General features: G+C 49.6%; 1 protein-coding gene across 5 annotated transcripts in view; it reads left to right on the top strand.

The window, feature by feature from the left end:
* The first annotated feature begins 4,503 nt into the window (after positions 1-4,503).
* LOC113626319 (ATP-binding cassette sub-family A member 3) overlaps positions 4,504-20,440 on the top strand; it is a 44,737-nt gene continuing 28,800 nt past the window's right edge. For 3 of the 5 annotated variants that reach the window (XM_027117757.1, XM_027117756.1, XM_027117758.1), the window contains exons 1-5: positions 13,450-13,514; positions 13,668-13,932; positions 14,828-14,955; positions 15,653-15,818; positions 18,425-18,684. In XM_027117757.1, coding sequence (XP_026973558.1) covers positions 13,461-13,514; positions 13,668-13,932; positions 14,828-14,955; positions 15,653-15,818; positions 18,425-18,684 — 873 coding nt within the window. In that variant the 5' untranslated portion in view covers positions 13,450-13,460. Of the gene's footprint in view, positions 4,709-13,443; positions 13,515-13,667; positions 13,933-14,827; positions 14,956-15,652; positions 15,819-18,424; positions 18,685-20,440 lie in introns of those variants that run through there. The other 2 variants (XM_027117754.1, XM_027117759.1) reach the window with 2 other exon arrangements.

Raw genomic sequence — 20,440 nt, forward strand, 5'->3', positions numbered from 1 at the left:
ACAGTGAGAGGCCCGCGTACCACCAAAAAAAAAAAAAAAAAAAAATCTTCCAACAAACAAAAGCCCAGGACCAGATGGCTTCACAGGCGAATTCTATCAAACATTTAGAGAAGAGCTAACACCTATCCTTCTCAAACTCTTCCAAAATATAGCAGAGGGAGGAACACTCCCAAACTCATTCTAAAAGGCCACCATCACCCTGATACTAAAACCAGATGAAGATGTCACAAAAAAAGAAAACTACAGCCCAATATCTCTGATAAACATAGATGCAAAAATCCTCAACAAAATACTAGCAAACAGAATCCAACAGCACATTAAAAGGATCATACACCATGATCAAGTGGGGTTTATTCCAGGAATGCAAGGATTCTTCAATATACACAAATTAATCAATGTGATACACCATATTAACAAATTGAAGGATAAAAACCATATGATCATCTCAATACATGCAGAAAAAGCTTTTGACAAAATTCAACTCCCATTTATGATAAAAAACTCTCCAGAAAGTGGGCATAGAGGGAACCTACCTCAACATAATAAAGGTCATATATGACAAACCCACAGCCAACATCGTTCTTAATGGTGAAAAACTGAAACAATTTCCACTAAGATCAGGAAAAAGACAAGGTTGCCCACTCTCACCACTCTTATTCAACATAGTTTTGGAAGTTTTAGCCACAGAAATCAGAGAAGAAAAAGAAGTAAAAGGAGTCCAAATCAGGAAAGAAGTAAAACTGTCACTGTTTGCAGATGACATGACATTATACATAGAGAATCCTAAAGATGCTACCAGAAAACTACTAGAGCTAATCAATGAATTTGGTAGAGTAGCAGGATACAAAATTAATGCATAGAAATCTCTTGCATTCCTATACACTAATGATGAAAAATCTGAAAGAGAAATTAAGGAAACACTCCCATTTACCACTGCAACAAAAAGAATAAAAATACCTAGGAATAAACCTACCCAAGGAGACAAAAGACCTGTATGCAGACAACTATAAGACACTGATGAAAGAAATTAAAGATGATACAAACAGATGGAGAAATATACCATGGATTTATATGTTTTGATACATCGAATACTCACAACAATCCTATGAAGTGGGTACTATACAATCCCCATTTTACACAAGGAAACCAAGGCACAGAAAGTTAAGACATTAAGATCTGGGATTCAATTTGAGGCTGTGTGGCCAGAGTCCATAACCAGTTTTAACCACTGCAATATAATGCCTCTTAATCACTGAATGAAGGAGTATGTGTACAGCCCTTAGTTTAGAAGGCATCCCCCAATTATAACATAGTCCTATGGAAGCAACTGGAAAAGCCCCATTCTAAAATTCTGCATTGGGGACTTCCCTGGTGGTGCAGTGGGTAAGACTCTGTGCTCCCAATGCAGGAGGCCCGGGTTCGATCCCTGGTAGGGGAACTAGATCCCACACGCATGAAACAACTCAGAGTTTGCATGCTGCAACTAAGGAGGCCGCCTGCCACAACTAAGACCCAGAGCAACCAAGTAAATTAATTAAATTAAATTAATTCTGCATTGAATATCAGTAACTACCATACAAAAAAAATACATATATAAGCATATGTAGGTATAGCTAGATAGTATTTGTGCCTCTCAAAAGAAACAGGTGCTAAAATATTGGTTTCATTTTAAAAACGCATATAGCATATATAGGTATATTATTATGTATGTCGGCCAACTATTATAATGACTAAGTTTACTGCCTTTTGTAAAGCCATAACATTTGTTTATGAGTGACACCATCGACTTTAACATTTGCCATCAATCTTTGAGAAATGTCTGAGCCATGTGAATCCCAAGAAGTATACCATGTAATTTCTATGCATATATTCATGGTATATAAATGTGAGTAATTCACGTACCAGAGAATATTAAAGAGCTCACAAACCTGAACACCTGGGTTCCGGTCTCATCTCTACTGTGTACTTTGAACAAAATTATGACCATTATGTGGGCCTCCTGATGGAAAGAGAAGACTAGATGGAGCATCTAGGTTTGTTCTGTTTTTTTTCGGTAGTGGGCCTTGAGCAGAACATTGGTGGATTTTTCAGTGATTGTTGAAAAGCATCAGAAGAGTCCAGCCCACTGTGGGCAGTTTTTTTGAACAGGAGTCTAGAGCCTGGAATCTTTGCATGTGACAATCTGCCTTTGCCAGTGACCTTCACACCCTCCCGTTCATGATTATGATAATTGATAATAATTACAATAGCAGGCACCCTAACATGATTAAGAACAAAGATATAGAATTCTTTGCAGTTGTTTTTTTTTTTCTTAATAAATTTATTTATTTATTTATTTTTGTCTGTGTTGGGTCTTTGTTGCTGCACATGGGCTTTCTCTAGTTGCGGCGAGCAGGGCCCACTCTGTTACAGTGCGCAGGCTTCTCATTGTGGTGGCTTCTCTTGTTGCAGAGCATGGGCTCTAGGCGCTCAAGCTTCAACAGTTGTGGCACGTGGGCTCAGTAGTTGTGCCTCCCAGGCTCTAGAGCACAGGCTCAGTAGTTGTGGCACACGGGCTTAGTTGCTCCGCAGCATGTGGGATCTTCCTGGACCAGGGCTCGAACCCGTGTCCCCTGCATTGGCAGGCGGATTCTTAACCATTGCGCCACCAGGGAAGTCCCCAGATGTTTGTCTTGATCTGCATGGTCATTCTTTTTCCTGTGCCCCTACCCTCACTTTCCATATAAGGGAAATTCTGAGTCAGCCAGTTCTGTTTCTGGATTTGGTTATGCAAAACTGGGATCAGGTTTAGAAGGGGTTTGAAAAAAAATTGCAAGGTGTAACCAATGTAAGTTAGAAATGGAAAGGATGGGTTCCTGAAATTAAAAAAGATTAAGAGAAGCAGGGTGAAGAGAAGGACGAGTCAGCCAGGTTCACAAGAGTTTTTCCCAGCACTTTTGTTGGGAGGGAAGGGGTGCAGTCTGTGAGGAATAATGGGGAGAGACGGTTTTTAAGATGTTTGTCACATACTAATAATCCACTCTTCTACCTATCCAGTAATTGCCTTCAATTTTTTTTTCTGAATCCTCATTACAGAGACCAGACTATATAAGTCTCTAGTTATATTTCCATTATACTACCATTTATTTGGCATTTATGTGCCAGGTATTGCGATAAGCACTTATGTTTTTTTCTCATTTCACTTTGAAATACTAATTACCTTTGAGTTTGGTATTATTTTAATTTCAGGGATAGGAAATTGAGGTTCAGGATGTTTAAATGCCATGCCTGCACTAGTTAGGGGATAGGGTCAAGATTTGAAGCCAGGTCTTTGTGACCCTTTCATTCAACAAATATCTATCAAATGCCTCCTCTGTGCCAGACATGCTAGGACCCTGGGATGTAGCCATGAACTAGACAAAGTCCCTTTACTCATGGAGCCCATCTTCTGGTGAGAGACATAAAAAAATAAACAAACAAGTAAATAATACTACTTCAGATAATAAAAGATGTTAAGTAAACAAATGGGGCACTGAGACACTCTTATCACTAATCCATAAACAGTCTTGGGGGGCAGAGGTCTGCCTCCCGAATTGGGTCATTACTTTACGATTCAGTCAGTCTTGTCCTCATTCCAGAGGCGCGCTTGGAGCGGGGGCGGGGCCTGGCTGGTCAGCAGGCGGCATCCAGGAGCCGCCACCTCAACCAGGAGCCGCCAGAGGCTGGGCAGAGGGAAGCAGGGCAGTTGGGCAGCCAGCCGGCAGGTGCACGTCGGGCCGCGGGAGGATCCTCGGAAATGATGGGCCGCTGGCGGCGCTCACGACCTGGGCAGTCGGGAGCCGAGGGGCCAGCCCGCGTGGACTGTTAGCCACGCGCCGCCCACGCCTCGAGACCCTCCGCCCCCGGTGATCCCTGTCGGGCCTCGGGACCCTCCCGTCCAAGGTGACCCCCAACCCAGCCTCACAACTCTCCCTGCTTCAGGGGACCCCGACCCGACCCGACCCGTGACCCTCCTGAGGTAACCCTGACCCTGACTCTCGACCCTCCTGCCTGAGGTGACCCCGAGGCCTCCCTGCCCCTCTGAACTGCGCCCCGGGACCGCGGCCACACTCAGGGACGCTGCGCCGTCCTGCCCACCCCAGGGTCGTTTTCTAGAAATTTCCTAGGAAGGTCCACCCCCAGGGCCTCTTCCGCCCAGCAGCGTTCGTGCCAGGCCTGAGGCAGCAAAGCGCCCTCCCTCCGTGAGGTGTACGGCGCCCAACAGAAAGACAGTGCTGGAGGGCAAATGGAGGATGGCCAGGGAAGGCAGACGTTCGGGCGAAGACTACTTCAGCCGCCTGTAAGTCCCTGCGGACCACGCGATTCTCCTACCGGATCCAGCCCTCGCCCAGACTCCCGCGTGTCGCCCCTCCTGCCGGCCTTGTAGCGAGCGCGCTGAGCCCTATGCACGCGCGATCAGGGGCGGGGCGTCCCGGGGCGGGGCTGGCACCCGCACGGCGGCACACTGCGCATGCGCGGGCCGGCCGAGGGGCGCCTCCTGCAGGACCCCGAGCGGCCCGGTCCTCTGCCCGTCGCGGGTCTCAGGCGCCCCTCCCCGCCGTGGGGGCCTAGCAGTTGTCAGCAGCGGTCGCCGCCGCCGCCGCGAGGCCAGAGCAGAGCCGGGAGCCGAGGGAGGGGACCCCGCGAGAGGGCAGCGCCCCGGCCGCTGCCGCCCGGGCGCTAAGGGTCGGTGAGTGTCCCAGAACCCGCCGCTCGCGCGCGCTGGCTCCCAAGGCTCGAGATTCGGGGGCCGCTTCCCCGCCCGGGGCCCCCTCCCCACCGCGGGCTGCCGCCCTCCCCGGCCGGGCACCCGGCCCCTCCCGCGGCCCTGCCCGGCCCCCGCCCTGCCCGCGGTCTCCTCCGGCGGCGCAGCAGGTGCATCTCCCAGCAGTGCAAGGCCGCCCTGACTCAGGCTTCCCCTCGGCGCGAGCCTCTGGGCGTGTCCTCATCCCCTCAGGCGTTTCCCCAAAGCCGGCCTCCCCTTGGGGAAACGTTACCTTCCCGGAGCTAGAATCGTTGTGGAATCCTTTGTGCCGAGGCGAGGAGGGTGGACAGACATTTACCACGCTAAGACCCGCTGGCCTTCACCCGGCAGACAGTTTGAGCACTTGCCTGCTAAAGCCAGGCGGCATCACAGGCTGGGGAGCTGAGGCAGGCCCGCCAAGGATGCTACTGGCTCATCTCTCGGTGCAGAGATTCCCCGTGTGGGTGGGAATGCATCCCCGTAACGGAGTCCGCCCTGCTCCCAAACCCGCCTTCTCATGAGCCTCAGAATGGGGGTCCAGTGGTCCACTGTTAGTGGTGGGAGTTGTGTGGGGGACAGAAGGAAAGGGACCTCCTGGTCTAGGCAGAAGGGCCTGCAACAGCCCTGGTGCCCATGGTCAGTCTGTACTTGGTATGAATTTGTGTTTACATAGGTGTTGGCTCCTTCCTGAACTAGACTATAAGCTTCATGAGGGCAGGGACTATCTCCTAAATGAGTGCTTAGGACACATGCCTAGTGCATATTTGTCTCATGCATGAATGCCCCTCCTCACTTCCTTGGACGTTGCCTAATTAAAGCCTGTTACCTGATAGGGTTGTTTCTGTTTGCCCCTTTGCCTCCTGATCTGTGAGCTCCCTGAAGGCACAGATTGTCTCTTGTGGGGCTTGCACTTCTAGCACATAGCCAGCACCTGGCACATGAGAGGCACTGAAGGAACGCTTGCTGAAGAAGTGGATGACACCCTGTAGCAGTGTGGAAATCCAGGCAAGGTGCAAGTGGAAGAGTTATGCTCTTTTCTCCTGAGCAGCTATATCATTTGATTCAGAACATTTTGATGCTGCCTTTTGTAAATGTGAAAAGGTTAAGGATGTTTTCCTTTAGAAAGTTAACATCATTGGAAAAGTAAAAGAAAGGGAAAACAGGTAAAAATGGATGCCATGGGAATCCCCACACCTTTTTAACTTCTCAGAGGTTTGTTTGGTTTTTTTAATTGAACACTTGCTTACTATATTTGACAAACAGGATGACATCTTTCCTTCTTTAAGGTGATCTATCATCATTCTGTTGAAACAGCCTTTTGGAACATGAGAGGGAGCTAAAGCTGTTGGTTTTTTTTTTTTTTTCCTGAGTTACTAGCTTTCCACAGTGCATATGCCAGGCAGTCCATGGGAAGCTGTTTTAACTTAGTCTCAACTGGGAAAGCCCAGGTAAGACTCCCTAGTTGACAGTTTCTTTTCCAGCCCTGCTTCCTGAAACAGCAGTAGACTCCTCTGCTATTGAGTCTGTTACGGGGTGGGGAGCATTCTAGAACTCTGGGGAGAATGATGGGCAAGGCTCTGTGCACGATCGGGGACCTTAGGATGGAGCTAAAGAGATGATTTATTCACAAGTAACTGACCTAAGACAGAAAGAGATAAGTGCTACATGAGACATCCAGAAAAGCTGCCTCAAGTATGCAAAGGTGGAGGGATGGCTTTCGACAAGAGCAGAAGGTTTCAACCCTGACTGCATGTTAGAATCACCCGGGAAAGAGTCCCATGCCCAGGCCACAGCCCAGAATCTCCAGGGGTGGGCCTCCAGCATCAGTTTCTGTCTTAAATTATCCCAGAAGATTCCATTGTGAAGCCAAGACAAAGAACCCCTGAACCAGTCAGGGTTGTCGGTGGCGGCTTCACAGAGGAGCCAGACCTGGACTGGGAAATGATAGGAAGGATTTCAGAAAGTAGAGATGGGAATGGTGGGTGATACTCCAAGCCGACAAAACCACAGAAGGCCCACACACTCCCGGGAAAGTAAGGTGTGGCAGTCCCTGTCCTGGGAGACTTGGACAGTGCCTGTCGCTCCGACTGGCTGAGTCGTTCGCCACATTTGGAGAGATTTGGAGTCAACGGGCAGATAAGTGTGGTTGCAGGAGCTGAGTAATGAGCTTGCTGCCTTGCTTGTTGCAGAAGATCCATGGTTACCTCTCTCTGGGGATTCTCAATTGCCTCCTTACCTCGTTTCCTACACCTAGAGAGGCAGAAGGCTAGCAGGACGGGGAATGGGCCCGAGGCTGCAGCAGGGGTTAGGAGAGCAGGCAGTGGCACAGATTTTGTAGAACTCTCTCCTGATAGCCTCCTCTGGGCCACACCTTTGGCTCAAAAATATACCCCACCACTCCCTGCCAGGAGCTCCAGTGTAAACTCAGAGCCACATGATTCTGAGGAGCCCGCCACCCTGACCCAGGACAGCACAGGTGGTGGCATTGAGTGTGAGACCTGTAAACTAGGTCTCCATCTGGGCCTCCCAATGCAAATGACCATGGCCTTGAACCTGGCCTCATGGGGCTCTTGGACAATGACTGCGGCTTGTGGCATTTGTTCCCACCTTAACCACACAAGGGTCATTTCGGTAAATAAGTTGTCCACAAGCTTTTTTCCTGTTCACTGCTATATGTAAAAGAATTTGAGCATGCACCACCATACGTTTTATTTATTTATTATAAAAGAAAGCCATATACTACTGTCTTGAATATCATGGACATAGAAACACATACAAATAAAGACCTATTAAGTGGATGAGTGGCGAAGTGAACACGATTAAATTTTTCAGTGTATCAATAGTACATAATCTATTATACAAATGTGTGCTGTTTTTAAAAGAAAGCCATGTGATCAAGTCTACATCCTATTTATAAACTCGGTGAAACCTGAGTCCAGCATTTGAAGGTGTGGTTCTGAGTTCTGTTTATTTCAGTTCCTGGTTCTTGAGGGGTTCACAGGTAAGCACAGTGAACCTCAGGGAGGCATGCAGACTTGCTGTGCGTCTGGTACTTGTTTTTCAATCCCACCTGCCAGTCATTTGAGGGCTCTTGATGAATCTGGGCTGCTAAGTGTTCAGGGGCTATCAGGGGAGGTGAAAGTCCTGGTTCCCAAAGCTTTTGCTGTGCAGGTGTCAGTGTTCATGTGGATGGCGCACTTGCCACATCCTTGGCAATACAGTCACACACCTGTGGAAACATCGCCAAACGTCTGTTTTCATAAATGCTCTGTACTTGGCACAGATTATTTTGAAAAGCTGTAACTCATGCATTGTCACCTTTTCCTGGAAGGGACAGATTTGAGTGCATTGGCTTAAAACCAGTAAGCTAGCTCACACGCTGCTGCGCTCATTTGTCATTGAATAAAAAAAGAAAAAGGTTTCCAGGTTTGACACTTCTCATGAAAGAAAATATGTATTTCCTCCTTAAGTTCTAAGTCACAAGATAACCAGGTATTCACAACTCCCCAGATCACTGCAAAGTATTGTAAAACTTTAGCTATTTGAGTCTTTTTTTTTTTTTAATTGACCACAACCACGATATCCCAAAGCATGTAAACTCCAACACACCTGAGAGACTTAAAGTAAACTAGCGGGCGAGGGCCAGTCATCACCCACGTGTCACAGAGCCCCTCCTCTGTCAAGATGCTGTGGCTGCTGACACACAGGCCAGCAAGAGAGCCAGGGTGCATTCATGTGTTAAATATTAGTAAAACCAATTTTTCCTCATTTTTAAAGTAGAATTTCTTGCCATTCCTTTACTCTAGCAGATTGTCTTGCTCATCCCACTTGAAGACCAATAGTGGGGTTCACTGGTGGGAACCACCCTCTATAAATGTGCCTGCTATTTTCAGCCTATTTTTTACAGTGCTTATTGGTATTTGGACATTCACCTGCAGAATCCACTGAATTAGATATTTTCACAATTTAAAAGATCATGTACTGGGTAAAAGATTATAAGCAAAACAGAACACCCTCGAGCAGAATTACTGCACTTTTGGATCCCCTCCCCACCCCCCATCCCACCCCTACCCCTGCTCCCTTCTTGGCACGGCATCCAAGGCCTTGGTCGGCTTCCCCTTCTGGCTCCGTCCCTGGTGCTCCTCCCCAGCCACTCAGAATTACTTGCTGTTCCCCCCACACACTCTTTCATTTCTTCATGATCCTATAATGCCCTCCCTACCTCAACTAACAAGAAACCCGAGACTGGTCTCCTGTGTCACCTGTTTCTGGGAGCCTTCCCAGAGCTCACCCTGTCTTACACATACACACAGAATCCTGATCTCCAGAATCTCATGATGCTTCATTTGGCTTCAGTTATAGTGATTACAGTACATGCAAGCATGTGCAGACTGTGAACTCCTTGGATTAAGAACACTGTGATTTTCATTTCCAGATCTTTAGTGCCTGGTATAAGTGCCTGTCACACAGTAAGTACTTGGCAAATGTTAGTTGGATGAGTAGATGCTTTTTTGTTTTGTGTATCCTAAAAAACCACAGATTCTACCAGCAAACGTGAAGTACCTATCATGCCTTCTGCAGCGTGTACACACGTAGACTTAACACCGCTGACTGTTGTGGGCTCCCCATGTGAGAAGGAAATGCTTTCCTAGCTGAAATGGGTCCTCACCCACCTCAGTCTTCAGGAAAAGTGCCGAGTCCCAGCGAGCACCACCAACAAGGGCATCTCTCTGTTCCACATGTGTGGTCAAGAGGGCAGAGCCCTGGTTGTCTGCTGTCTGTGTGACAGCAAGATGTCTGCCTTGACCTTACTGAGACCCCCTCCCTCCCAGCCATGACTTCCCCCAGGCCTGTGCTGACGGCTTCCGTGGAAGGAAAGGCACCGAGCTCGGGATACGACAGGACACGTGACATAACAGCATGTGCCTGGCCTCGGGGCTCCGTCCACTTCTGCTTGCTGGCCTTGAGGCCCACTCAGCAGTGATCTTTCCAGAAGCGTTACCACCATTCTGTTCTGTATATGCAGAAATAAAAGCTTCTTTTGCTTGGGCACATAGAAACTGGAGGACATATTCAAGCCCATAATGAAAAAAAATACCCAAATCAGGAAGCAGAGCTGTCGGGACTCAACACGCAGTGGCAAGCACCCAGCACAGTGCTCCCAAACTAGGACAACCATTTCCCAAACTGGGACAGCCATTTTCAGAGGAATCCCGTGTGACATCAAGAGAGTTCTTAGGGACTTCCTTGCTAGTCCAGTGGTTAAGACTCCATGCTCCCAATGCAGGGGGCCCAGGTTCGATCCCTGGTCAGGGAGCTAGATCCCACATGCCACGACTAAGACCTGGTGTGGCCAAAAAAATAAATATTTTAAAAAAAAAGAGTTCTCAGAAGTTAGCAGCCCACAATAGGCACTCACTCTGGACCAGCTCCACTGCTCACCTGAAAACCAAACATTGAAATACTCAATGATTTGTGTAATGTTTAATATTTTAACGGTAAGCAAACACGCCTTTCCGTGGTAAAAAGAGCTTTCCCTTCCCTTCCCGGCTCTGTCCTGGGAGGAGTGAAGTGAGCCTTGGGAGAAGTCCTCAGACGTTCTTGTGGGGCTTTGCGAGCGGTTGCTTTGGAGTGGACCCGCCTGGGCTGGTTCTGGATCGCAACCCCCGCCACTTCTGAGGGACTCTGAGTGCCGCGGTCTTAAGTGTTTTGAGGAACTTTAACTTCCTTTCCTCGTGTACATTTGCTGTCGCAACCAGAAAGCTTCCCAGATTTTGTAATTCTGGGAATCTCCTCCTTTAAATTCCTTTTCTGCTCAAACTGAACAGACACGAGTATGGCATTTAGTGAGACTTCAGATAGAGCATGGCAGGCACAGAGCAAAGAGCTGGGTGCCTTGGGGAGACAGAAACACGTATGATGTCTGTTAAGGCGGTGGGGCTCAAGGGATATTTTTTCTTTTTGATTTCTAATGTTAGGTTCTGGGAGAAATACATAAAGACTTTATAAAGATGTTTGCTGCTTTTAGGATACACAGACTGTAGGGGTGTAGTGGTAAAAACACAAACTAGGAAGCTCAGATCCTGGGTGTGTGCCTTGCTTCCTGTGTGATCCTGGGTCAGGCACTTCCTCCTAGTTTCTTAGTTTTGAAAGGGTGATGGTACCAGAAGTTAGGGCTGGATTAGGAGGCTCTATAAATATAAAAGTATATAAAATAAAAGCTTCTTACAGTTTATTGTACCAGGAGAGAACAAAAGCCACCCCAGAGTTCTCTGATTCCCGAAATCCATGTTTCTTTGATATTGGACTTGGCTTTGCTTAAGTAACATGCTTACAGTGTATTTTGCACTTCGATTTCCTACCTTGGTGAGAGGCGTTTTATGATTATTTTTTAAATTATGCTCTGGCACCCTCCATTTGCCCAAAGGTGGCCGGAGCGTCATGCCAACGAGCCCCAGGCCCTTCCTGATATCCTGTGAGGCGTCAGTGCTCCCGAGCTCCAAGGTCAGCCCACCGCACTCCAGAGGCCTACCGGCCCCACCCCAGAGCCCTGTGTGCAGGGCCGCTTTCTCCCAGCCAGACCTCCCATAGCCCCAGAGGAAAGCCTCAGCCAGGAGCCTCTGTCAGGACTCAGGTCAGTTCCCCGGTGTTGCTGTCTGGTGTTGTCCTAGTGGGAAGGCGGACGGTCTGTCTCCCTGCCCTGCCCACCCTTCTGGGCCTAGAGAGGTGGGATTAAGCGTGGGGACCTGTCCTTTCTTGACCAGACTTTTCCGGAAAAGGAAGTCATCGACTTCTCTGACCAGAAGACTTCTTTGAACTGTGACCTTTTCACATTCCCCTCTTGGTAGAGAAAGAACCTTCATCTCTGCCAAGACAGGCACCCATCAGCCTGCTGTGGGGATGATCAGCTCCGTTGGAGGCACTGCTTTCCCCTCTTAGCCTAAACCACTTCTTGAAACTGTTCATAGGCCGTAGGCCTTCGTGGGTAACATTACACTACTGCTCTTTTATTAACTGTCTACGACTGATTTTAAGACAGGTTTTTCCACCTTATTAATTTTAAAAGAATTTGGATAATTTATTAAGTTGCCACTTAATAGCCCTTCATTGCTATTTTAGCTTTAATCTCTCCATATTTTAACCATATGGTTAAATAAAAGCCATATTTTAAGTTAATTTGTAAATAACTTCTTGCAGTTGTGTTTTCTACTAACATTTATTGAGTGCCCTTTAAAGCTTAAATTTTGAGGAACTACTTTTAGGCAGATATGGACAGCTACATCTTTTTTTTAAAAGCGAGAGTTTAATTTAAAAATGAGCTTTAATGGAAATGATTTTTCAGCTAACTGAAGTCAAAAGCAAAACTGGCTGTTTCAAAAAAAAAAAACAAGCTCTCGCTCCATGCGCACTGGGTCTCGAGATGGGTTCTTTGGGCCATAGTGTTAGAGCAGGTTAACTAATGAAGGATTTACCAGCCATTTGTCCGTGCCGTCCTGACGCGCCTAATGGATGGTGTTGGGTTAGTATCGACCTGAGTGTGGAGCCGGCTCACTGCACTCAGGACTCTTTCCTGTGAGTCACAGATGCTTCTCCCCACCTGAAGGACCGTGAGCTGTGGAGGGCCCCTCTCCGCTCCATCTGCATACTTGGCGCAGACGGTGACCAGGAGCTCTCCAGGGCCTCCCCTCCTCTGCCGCCCTTGCTGCCCACCTCAGGTCCAGCCTCGGCATTCATGCCCGCAGCTTACAGAACTAGGTGCTTCTAGTCATGAGCGTCCTGGGGTCTTCCTGAGCTAACTCCAACTCCCTCCTTCTCTAGAGGTTAGTGTGGCTCCGTGTCTCTGCTTCTCACACTGCAGTCTCATGACATAGATTTCCCTAAATTGAGGAAGACCTTTATAAAGCTCTGTTCTTGTTTCTGCTGTCACTGTGTTTGATAATTAGTCTCAGCAGATTTTCCCAGCCATACGTGCCAGATTTAAATATAACATTCATACCTGACATAGAGTAGATTTTCTCTGGAGGAAAATGACCAGTGTCGTGTGGAGGCTCACAGACCACTGCTCACAGTTAAAGCAGGAAAAACTGGTTCTTAGGGTTCAAGGTGGGAGAGTACATGCCATCCTGCCGCCCACGCGTCCGCCTCGCCTGCTGTGTCTGCCCCTGGGTTAAGGCCACTGAGGGCCCTCACCCCAGGCTCCTCCCCTGCTCCCCCACAGCCCTCTCCAGGTCTTAGAAATCAGCCCGCAGCCAGGATACTGGGCTGAGTTTCCTTTTACTGTTCTGTGATGGTGGAGAATAAAGCAGTCAGGGAGGGGAATTCCATCAGCCTGAGTTTTTGCTAAGAAATAGCACATTCATACGAACCACAGAGAACATCTGAATAGCATTCATCGAATGATTGCCATTCCATTGGCCACGTTGCATCTACCAGCCCTGCCGTTCATCTCCTGTTTCCAGAAGAAACAAAGTCAGCTTCCTAAAAGGGCGTGTGTTCCTTGAACAGAGTAGAACTGGCCTCTCCCTCTGGGGAGCTGTTCTGAGTTAGGCTGGGACAAAAGAAGGTGAGGAGAAGTGGAGGGTCTGTGTCTCAGGACTGACTCTCCCCCACTCTCCCTGCCTTCCCCAAACACAATTCGCAAACCTGAACCAACACCCTTTTTGTCTTTGGTCCACAACTAGCGGCCCTTCTGGCAAGGATGGCGGTGCTCAGGCAGCTGGCGCTCCTGCTCTGGAAGAACTACACTTTGCAGGTGGGTCCGGCCCTGGGGGCATGCTGCAGGGGGAAGGGCGAGAGGGGCCTGGCAGAGGGGGTGTCAGCAAGAGGGGGCATCAGTGGGAGGGGCTCCAGGAGCCCCTCGCCTCCACCTCGCACTCCTCAGCCCTCGGTTTCCATTGCTCTTTAGAAGCGGAAGGTCCTGGTGACCATCTTGGAGCTCTTCCTGCCCTTGCTGTTTTCTGGGATCCTGATTTGGCTTCGCCTGAAGATCCAGTCAGAGAACGTGCCCAATGCCACCCTCTACCCCGGCCAGTCCATCCGAGAGCTGCCACTGTTCTTCAGCTTCCCGCCACCGGGAGCCGCCTGGGAGCTCGCCTACATCCCATCCCAGAGTGACGCCGTGAGGACCGTTGTGGAGACAGTGAGGAGGATGCTGGTGATCAACATGAGAGGTGAGTTGTCGGGGACTCAGTAGTGCTGCGGGACTTGGGCTTTGGGGCAGGGACTGGCCAGGCGGGGAGCCGGGCAGCAGGCAATGCAGTCTGCCCTGTAGTGGCCGCACGACCCGCAAATCCCTGTGTCATGTCTCATTGCAACAGGGACCAGGGTTATGACGGCTGTGGGAAGCAGTGTGTGTGACAGTTTACAGCCCCTGGCTATTCAGAGTGGGGATGGCGTCCACATACCCCACAAAGCTGTTTAATTATGAGGGCAAGGCCCCGGTGCCAGGAATCTCTTCTGGGATATGGTTTTGGGAGGACAGCTCTGATAAAGGTCATCAAGAAGCCTGCTGAGGGCCATTCCCAGGAAATGTGCCAGTCACCCTCGCTAGGTCTTTGCTTTCAGAATAGAAAGTATTATCCCTTTTCCTCTCCCTCTTGATTTTGGCACTGTGGCCTGTTTAATTCAGTGTAGCAAACACTTAGGGGAAGATCCCTGGTCCCTCACTATGTGATTATAGTCAAACCCTTTATGTGAAATGGGGTCTGGGTGAGAGAGGTCGTTGAACAGACTATACATTAGTGTCCACTTGAATTTTTAAAGCCCACCATTATGGTTATGAGAGAAACTGATGCTGGCTGCAGAGCTCAGGGCAGGGCAGCTGCCCACATGGAGGGGCCCTGCTCCAGCTCTCAGCTTCTAGATGCCCAGGGCCGGCTTCGATGGTGAGGTTCTGCCAGTCTTCACCGCAGCCCGTCTCTGCCAAAAACAAAAGCCTCCTCGAGTCTTAGGAAAGGTTTACAAAGCCCTAGAGAAACTTGTAAGCTTTAGTCCTTTATCTGAAGGTCCAGCTTTCTCAAGCAGAGTGGACGATTGGGCAACTCTGGGCCCCCCTCCTCCCCACAGCTCGCGGCTTCCCCTCCGAAAAGGACTTTGAGGACTACGTCAGGTACGACAACCGCTCTGCCAACGTGCTGGCCGCCGTGGTGTTCGAGCATGCCTTCAACCACAGCAGGGATCCCCTGCCGCTGGCGGTGAGGACCCCAGCCCCACGGAGCCAAGCTTCCTCCCCCAGGAGCCAGAGACGCTCTGCCTGCCTGGGAGCAAATGCGACTTTCCCCTTGGGTCCAGAATCACCTCTCAGCCCACTGAGGGGCCCTGATGGAGTTTGACCCATCAGGCCAGAGCGGTTTAGAAACCTCGCGTGTCTGAAGAAAGTGGCCGTAGACCATTGCTGTGGCCCCTCTTTGTCCTCTCGTTTTGTGAAAGGCGTTACAGGTCTCCTTTGACAGAGTCAAATAGGACAAGTAGGAAAGTAGCAGATACTCGGGACTTAGCACCATATGGCATTAGAATTTCTGTTACATATTTAAACAAACAAACAAAAAGAAAGGTTTTTTGGTTGCCCCAGTGGCAATAAGACTGGGAAACCGTCAGGTCCCTCAGCATCACGCTGGTGGCCCTGCACTGGTTAGCAGTGACAAGTCATGCATGGAATTCCCATTAGTAATGGCAGAAGAGGGTGGTGAAGAGCACTGCAGAGGTGCCCCTGGGCTCTCTGTGCCCTGGCAGGACCGCTCACTCTGACCTCCTGAGATCCAGACACTGGCGGGGGCTGGGGCAGTGGTGAGGTCACGGTAATGAGGGTCCCCCAGCCCTCCCACTGGATGCAGACGTTTGCTCCTCTGGCTGGATCCCTTAGAGCACTTGGTTTTCTCTTTGTTTCCGTAGGTGAAATATCACTTACGGTTCAGTTACACGCGAAGAAATTACATGTGGACCCAGACAGGCTCCTTTTTCCTGAGAGAGACAGAAGGCTGGCACACCACTTCCCTTTTTCCACTCTTCCCCAGCCCAGGACCAAGGGAACCCACATCCCCTGATGGCGGAGAACCTGGTGAGGAACACTTTTAGGGGGTCTCCTTCCCTCCCCCGGGGTGCTGGCTCATGATCATCACGTCGGGGAAACCCATCTTGCATTTCTCTGGAGGAAGATTTTTTATGATTATTTGACCTTCTTCTTTGTAGGAGAAGGAAGAAAACATCCAGTAAAACTGGCTTCTGAAAAGCAAAATAATCTTTGAAAACAGCAAAGGCTGTCTCCCTATTTCCCAGCAAACGTGCTGTTGAATGAAACATTTATATTTCAGTTTTTAAGGAGCTTCAGTTTGCATTGGGTCTTTTGGGCTTGGTTTTCCATTTCCCTTCTCTCCTTGCCCCTCTCTCTGTACAGTTGTATAGGCATTGTACGCTCTGTTGTCCTTGTGTAATTGTCCGTGGTTTCATTGAGTCAGTGGAATGTTTGCAGAAGTCGGATCTCAGCTCACTGTATTGCCAGAGGGTGTGTCGGTCTGTTCGCTGTTACTCTGGAAGGTAGTTGGCTTGTTTGTCTTCTCTGACCAAGGTTCCATCTTAGAACCAAGTAACTGGGGCCCAGGACTAGACTATGCCCTCAAGCTGAGGCCCAGCTACAGGCCCCAGGAGGCATCCTGGGTGTTGCAAAGAACACAGAATTAATTCCCAGGTCTGCAAGAGGCAGAACTTGTTAGAGATTTTGATGAAAAGACCCAGGAATGCCCTAAATAGAGCACCAGGAAGGCAGGAGGCAGCCAGCATTTAGATTTATTTCTGGTGCCAGGACCCTATCACCAGGCTAATGTTCCAGGAAAAGATTTTAAATCCAAAAGAGGAGCTAAGACGACGAGCAAGGCAAGGTGAAGTGTGCAAGGCCCCAGAATGAAGCCCTGGACAGGTCACCAACTGGAGAGGAGGAGAAGCCACATCAGCTGCCACGCCCACTGCCTGTGGCCAGCAGCAGGAGACACTGGCTGTGTGACCTGGGGCGGGGCTGTCCGTCCTGTTTGTGGGGACAATTTCCTAAGCTTGGAAGCGATAGAGGCAAAAGTTCTCCAAGGAAAAGACTGACAGATTTCACTACGTACAAACTTGAAATTTGCTGAAAGAGAAAAAGACATAACACCAATTTTGAAAGCAAATAAGAGATTGGGGAAAACATTCCAGCAGATGACAAAGGGTAAATACCTTCTGTTTTATAAATGATTCCTTAGTCCAAATCAGTTTAAAAAAACACAAAGACCCCAAGAGATGTGGAAAGGATGTGAACCTGGCACACAGCAGGCCCTCCAAGAATTAGGCCAGTGTTCCCCCCAAGCCCACCCCCGAATGTCCATACCTTAGACCCCTGATAAAAATTGAGCCCCTGGAATAGTCTGAAAGAAGGAGAAAATGCAGAGGCACAAAAGAAGTTCCCCACAGCATTGTTTATGATCATAAAAACTTCAGTAGTGGGACATGATTGATCACAGAGGGTGGCTTTGCCTCAGTGCTGAGCAGCTGCAGAGGTTGTGGTGGTGAAGACCCCATGGCAGCATGCAGAACCTCATGGAAGAACAACTAGGGAGCAGGAGGCAGGCAGGACGTTTCCTGGGGGAGGCGTTGTGACGTGAGAAAGACACTGGCTTTGAAGCTAAGAGACCAGGGTCCCGTCTCAGCTTTGTCCCCTCCCCCTTTGTGTGGCTCAACGCCCTGGGCCTCAGTGGCCCCGTTTGTCCAATGAAGATGTCGTTCACTACTCTGCAGGGTCACAGTGAAGATGAGAACTAAACCCCCACCCAGCACAACGAGCGGTAAGATTCACTGAGCACCTGCTATTTCTGCAGCCATATAAAACTACTTACTCAAGGGAGGTGGTAGAAGTGCACAGATGTGGTGACCTCGTGCTGGGGGTGGGGTGGGCATAAAATTGCTTTTCTTTATTCTAGAAGCTTGAACTCAGGCAGCTGACAGTTCTGTGTTGGAGGATGTTAGGTGTTCTAAATGTCACTGTTTTAGGAATGAGGGTGCCCACGCCACCCAGACCCGCACCCCATGTCCCCTCTCTGTCCCCTGGGCTCGGACATCAGGAATCCAGGCTGCCTTTCTCTCTCCTGAGGCTATGCCGTACTCCTTCCATAGGCTCAGCCTCTCACAAGCCTCACTGTGGACTGGAATATCGCATCCCCCTGGCCCTTATCACTTTAAAAATGTGGGGAGTCAGAAAGGGCCAGCAGGGAGGGACCACAAAGCACACAAAGGTCGTGTAGTGGTGGCCTTTGGTCTGTGGTTCCTGCCTCCCTTTGAGATGGTAACTCAAGGGTGGATGGAATGAAAGTTGCTGATCAGCTGGTCTCAAGGGAACAAGACTTGTCGATTATCCCAGTAGGTCCTTAAAAGTGGGCAAGGGAGGCAGAAGAGAGAGTCAGAGAAAGATGTGATGACACGGAAGCCAGTCAGAGAGATGTTGCCTGGATGGTTTGGAAGGTGGAAGGAGGGGCCTCGAGCCAAAGAGCGAGGGTGGCCCCTGCAAACTGGAGGCCTGCAGGAAACCCCAGGCCACTTCACCAGCTCAGTGCCCTCAGCGCTCTGAGCACCAGCACCCAGGACCTGGCTTCTCCCACATGTATCGACCCCACATGCCGGAACGTCCTCTGCTCCTGCACTCAGGGTATATCCGTGAGGGCTTCCTGGCCGTGCAGCATGCCGTGGACAGGGCTGTCATGCAGTACCACGCCAACGCCTCCACGCACCAGCTGTTTGAGAAGCTCACCGTGATCGCCAAGAGGTTCCCTTACCCGCCTTTTATCTCGGACCCCTTCCTCGTCGCCATCCAGTACCAGCTTCCCCTGCTGCTCATGCTGAGCTTCACTTACACCTCACTCAGCATCATCCGGGCTGTCGTGCAAGAGAAAGAAAGGAAACTGAAGGTAACCCTGTTTGCGTTTGGCTTTGAGAGATCCTGAGTCCGGGCACAGTGTGGCCATGGGCTGTCGTGTCCTGAGTCCTGTCATCAGGTGGGGGCAGCTCCTGGGCACTGGGGGCACCAGGGCAGCTGGGCATGGGGCTAGTGCCCACATGGCTCAGCCCATCTCAGGCTTCTTTGAAATCAAGCCTGTTCTGTCCAGATTTTTAAAACCCTGATAAAGCGCTGTAGTTCATGTGCTGTATGTTAGGGACTGAACATTGAAAAGACAGTGTTTTGGATACATTAGGTAAAGTAAAATACATTGTTGAAACTAATTTCATTTGTTCCTTTAAACTCTTTTGGCTGCATTGGGTGGGTCTTTGTTGCTGTGCGCGGGCTTTCTCTAGTTGTGGTGAGCAGGGGCTACTCTTCGTTGTGGTGCGTGGGCTTCTCTTTGCAGTAGCTTCTCTTATTGCGGAGCATGGGCTCTAGGCATGTGGGCTTCAGTAGTTGTGGCTCGCAGGCTCAGTAGTTGTGGCTCGCGGGCTGTAGAGCACAGGCTCAGTAGCTGTGGCGCACAGGCTTAGTTGTTCCGCGGCATGTGGGATCTTCCCAGACCAGGGCTCGAACCCGTGTCCCCTGCATTGGCAGGCGGATTCTTAACCACTGTGCCACCAGGGTAGTCCCTAAACTTTTTTTTTTTTGGCCACGCCACACGACTTGCAGGATCTTAGCTCCCCGACCAGGGATGGAACTCGCGCCCTCGGCAGTGAAAGCGCGGAATCCTAACCACTGGACCGCCAGGGAAGTCCCCCTTTAAATTTTTTTGATGTGGCTACTGAAATTCTGAATTACGTATGCGGGTTGAATTCTGTTTCTGTTGAAACAGTAGGTCAACACAAGACAAATGTTCACATACATGGAGAGCAGGAAGCGAACTTTGCATGTGATCAAGGACAGCTGTGGTGCCCAGCTGTCAGGCAGTGTCGTGGGGGATGGAGAAGTGTGTGGAAGTGTGTGAGGTGTGCTCCACAGGCATCTCACTGACATAACCATGTACATCTGGATGAATAGTGTCCTCTGTAAGCTCTCACCTCTGACGCTGCCAGAATTACCCAGAATTTATGTGAAGTTCTTCCTTTGGCAATGTCTGCAGTGCCAGTGGAAGGACGTTTAGAGTATTCTCAGTGGTGCCAACTCTGTGATTATTGGAGCTTTTTTTTTTTTTTTTTTTTTTTTGCCACACCGTGTGGCATGTGGCATCTTACTAGTTCCCCGACGAGGGATTGAACCCGTGCCCCTTACATTGGAAGCTCGAAGTCTTAACCACTGGACCACCAGGGAAGTCCCTGTTGGCGCTTTTAAATTGTTGTAAATGAGGGGCTGGGAGAACTAATGAGGTGGGTCCTGTCCACTTCGGTGCCTAAATAACTTTAATAAAATGGTGCGACACTGAGGTGGTTAGCAGTGGACAAGGAAATGGTTCAGGAAAAAATGTTTGTGCGTGCACGCGCCTCCAGGTACATAGATGAAAACAGTGTGGCGGGATGTTGAATGATCACTGAGCCCAAGTGGTATGTGAGTGGCCACCGTTCCAATCTTCCTATTTTTCTGGTGGTTTGAAATTGTCCATGAGAAGAAGTTGGAAAATCAGCCTACCTTAGTGCCTGGTACACAAGAGACACTTAATCAGCCCTGGTCCCCTCCCCCAGACCAGTGTTGTCCATGGTAACAGACAGGCCTGGGTCTGCTGTCCTCTACGGCCCCACTGGGCACTT

Source organism: Aethalodelphis obliquidens, unplaced genomic scaffold (genome assembly GCF_003676395.1).
Source record: "Aethalodelphis obliquidens isolate GAN/ISIS:26980383/991018 unplaced genomic scaffold, ASM367639v1 scaffold18, whole genome shotgun sequence".
Taxonomy (NCBI): domain Eukaryota; kingdom Metazoa; phylum Chordata; class Mammalia; order Artiodactyla; family Delphinidae; genus Aethalodelphis; species Aethalodelphis obliquidens.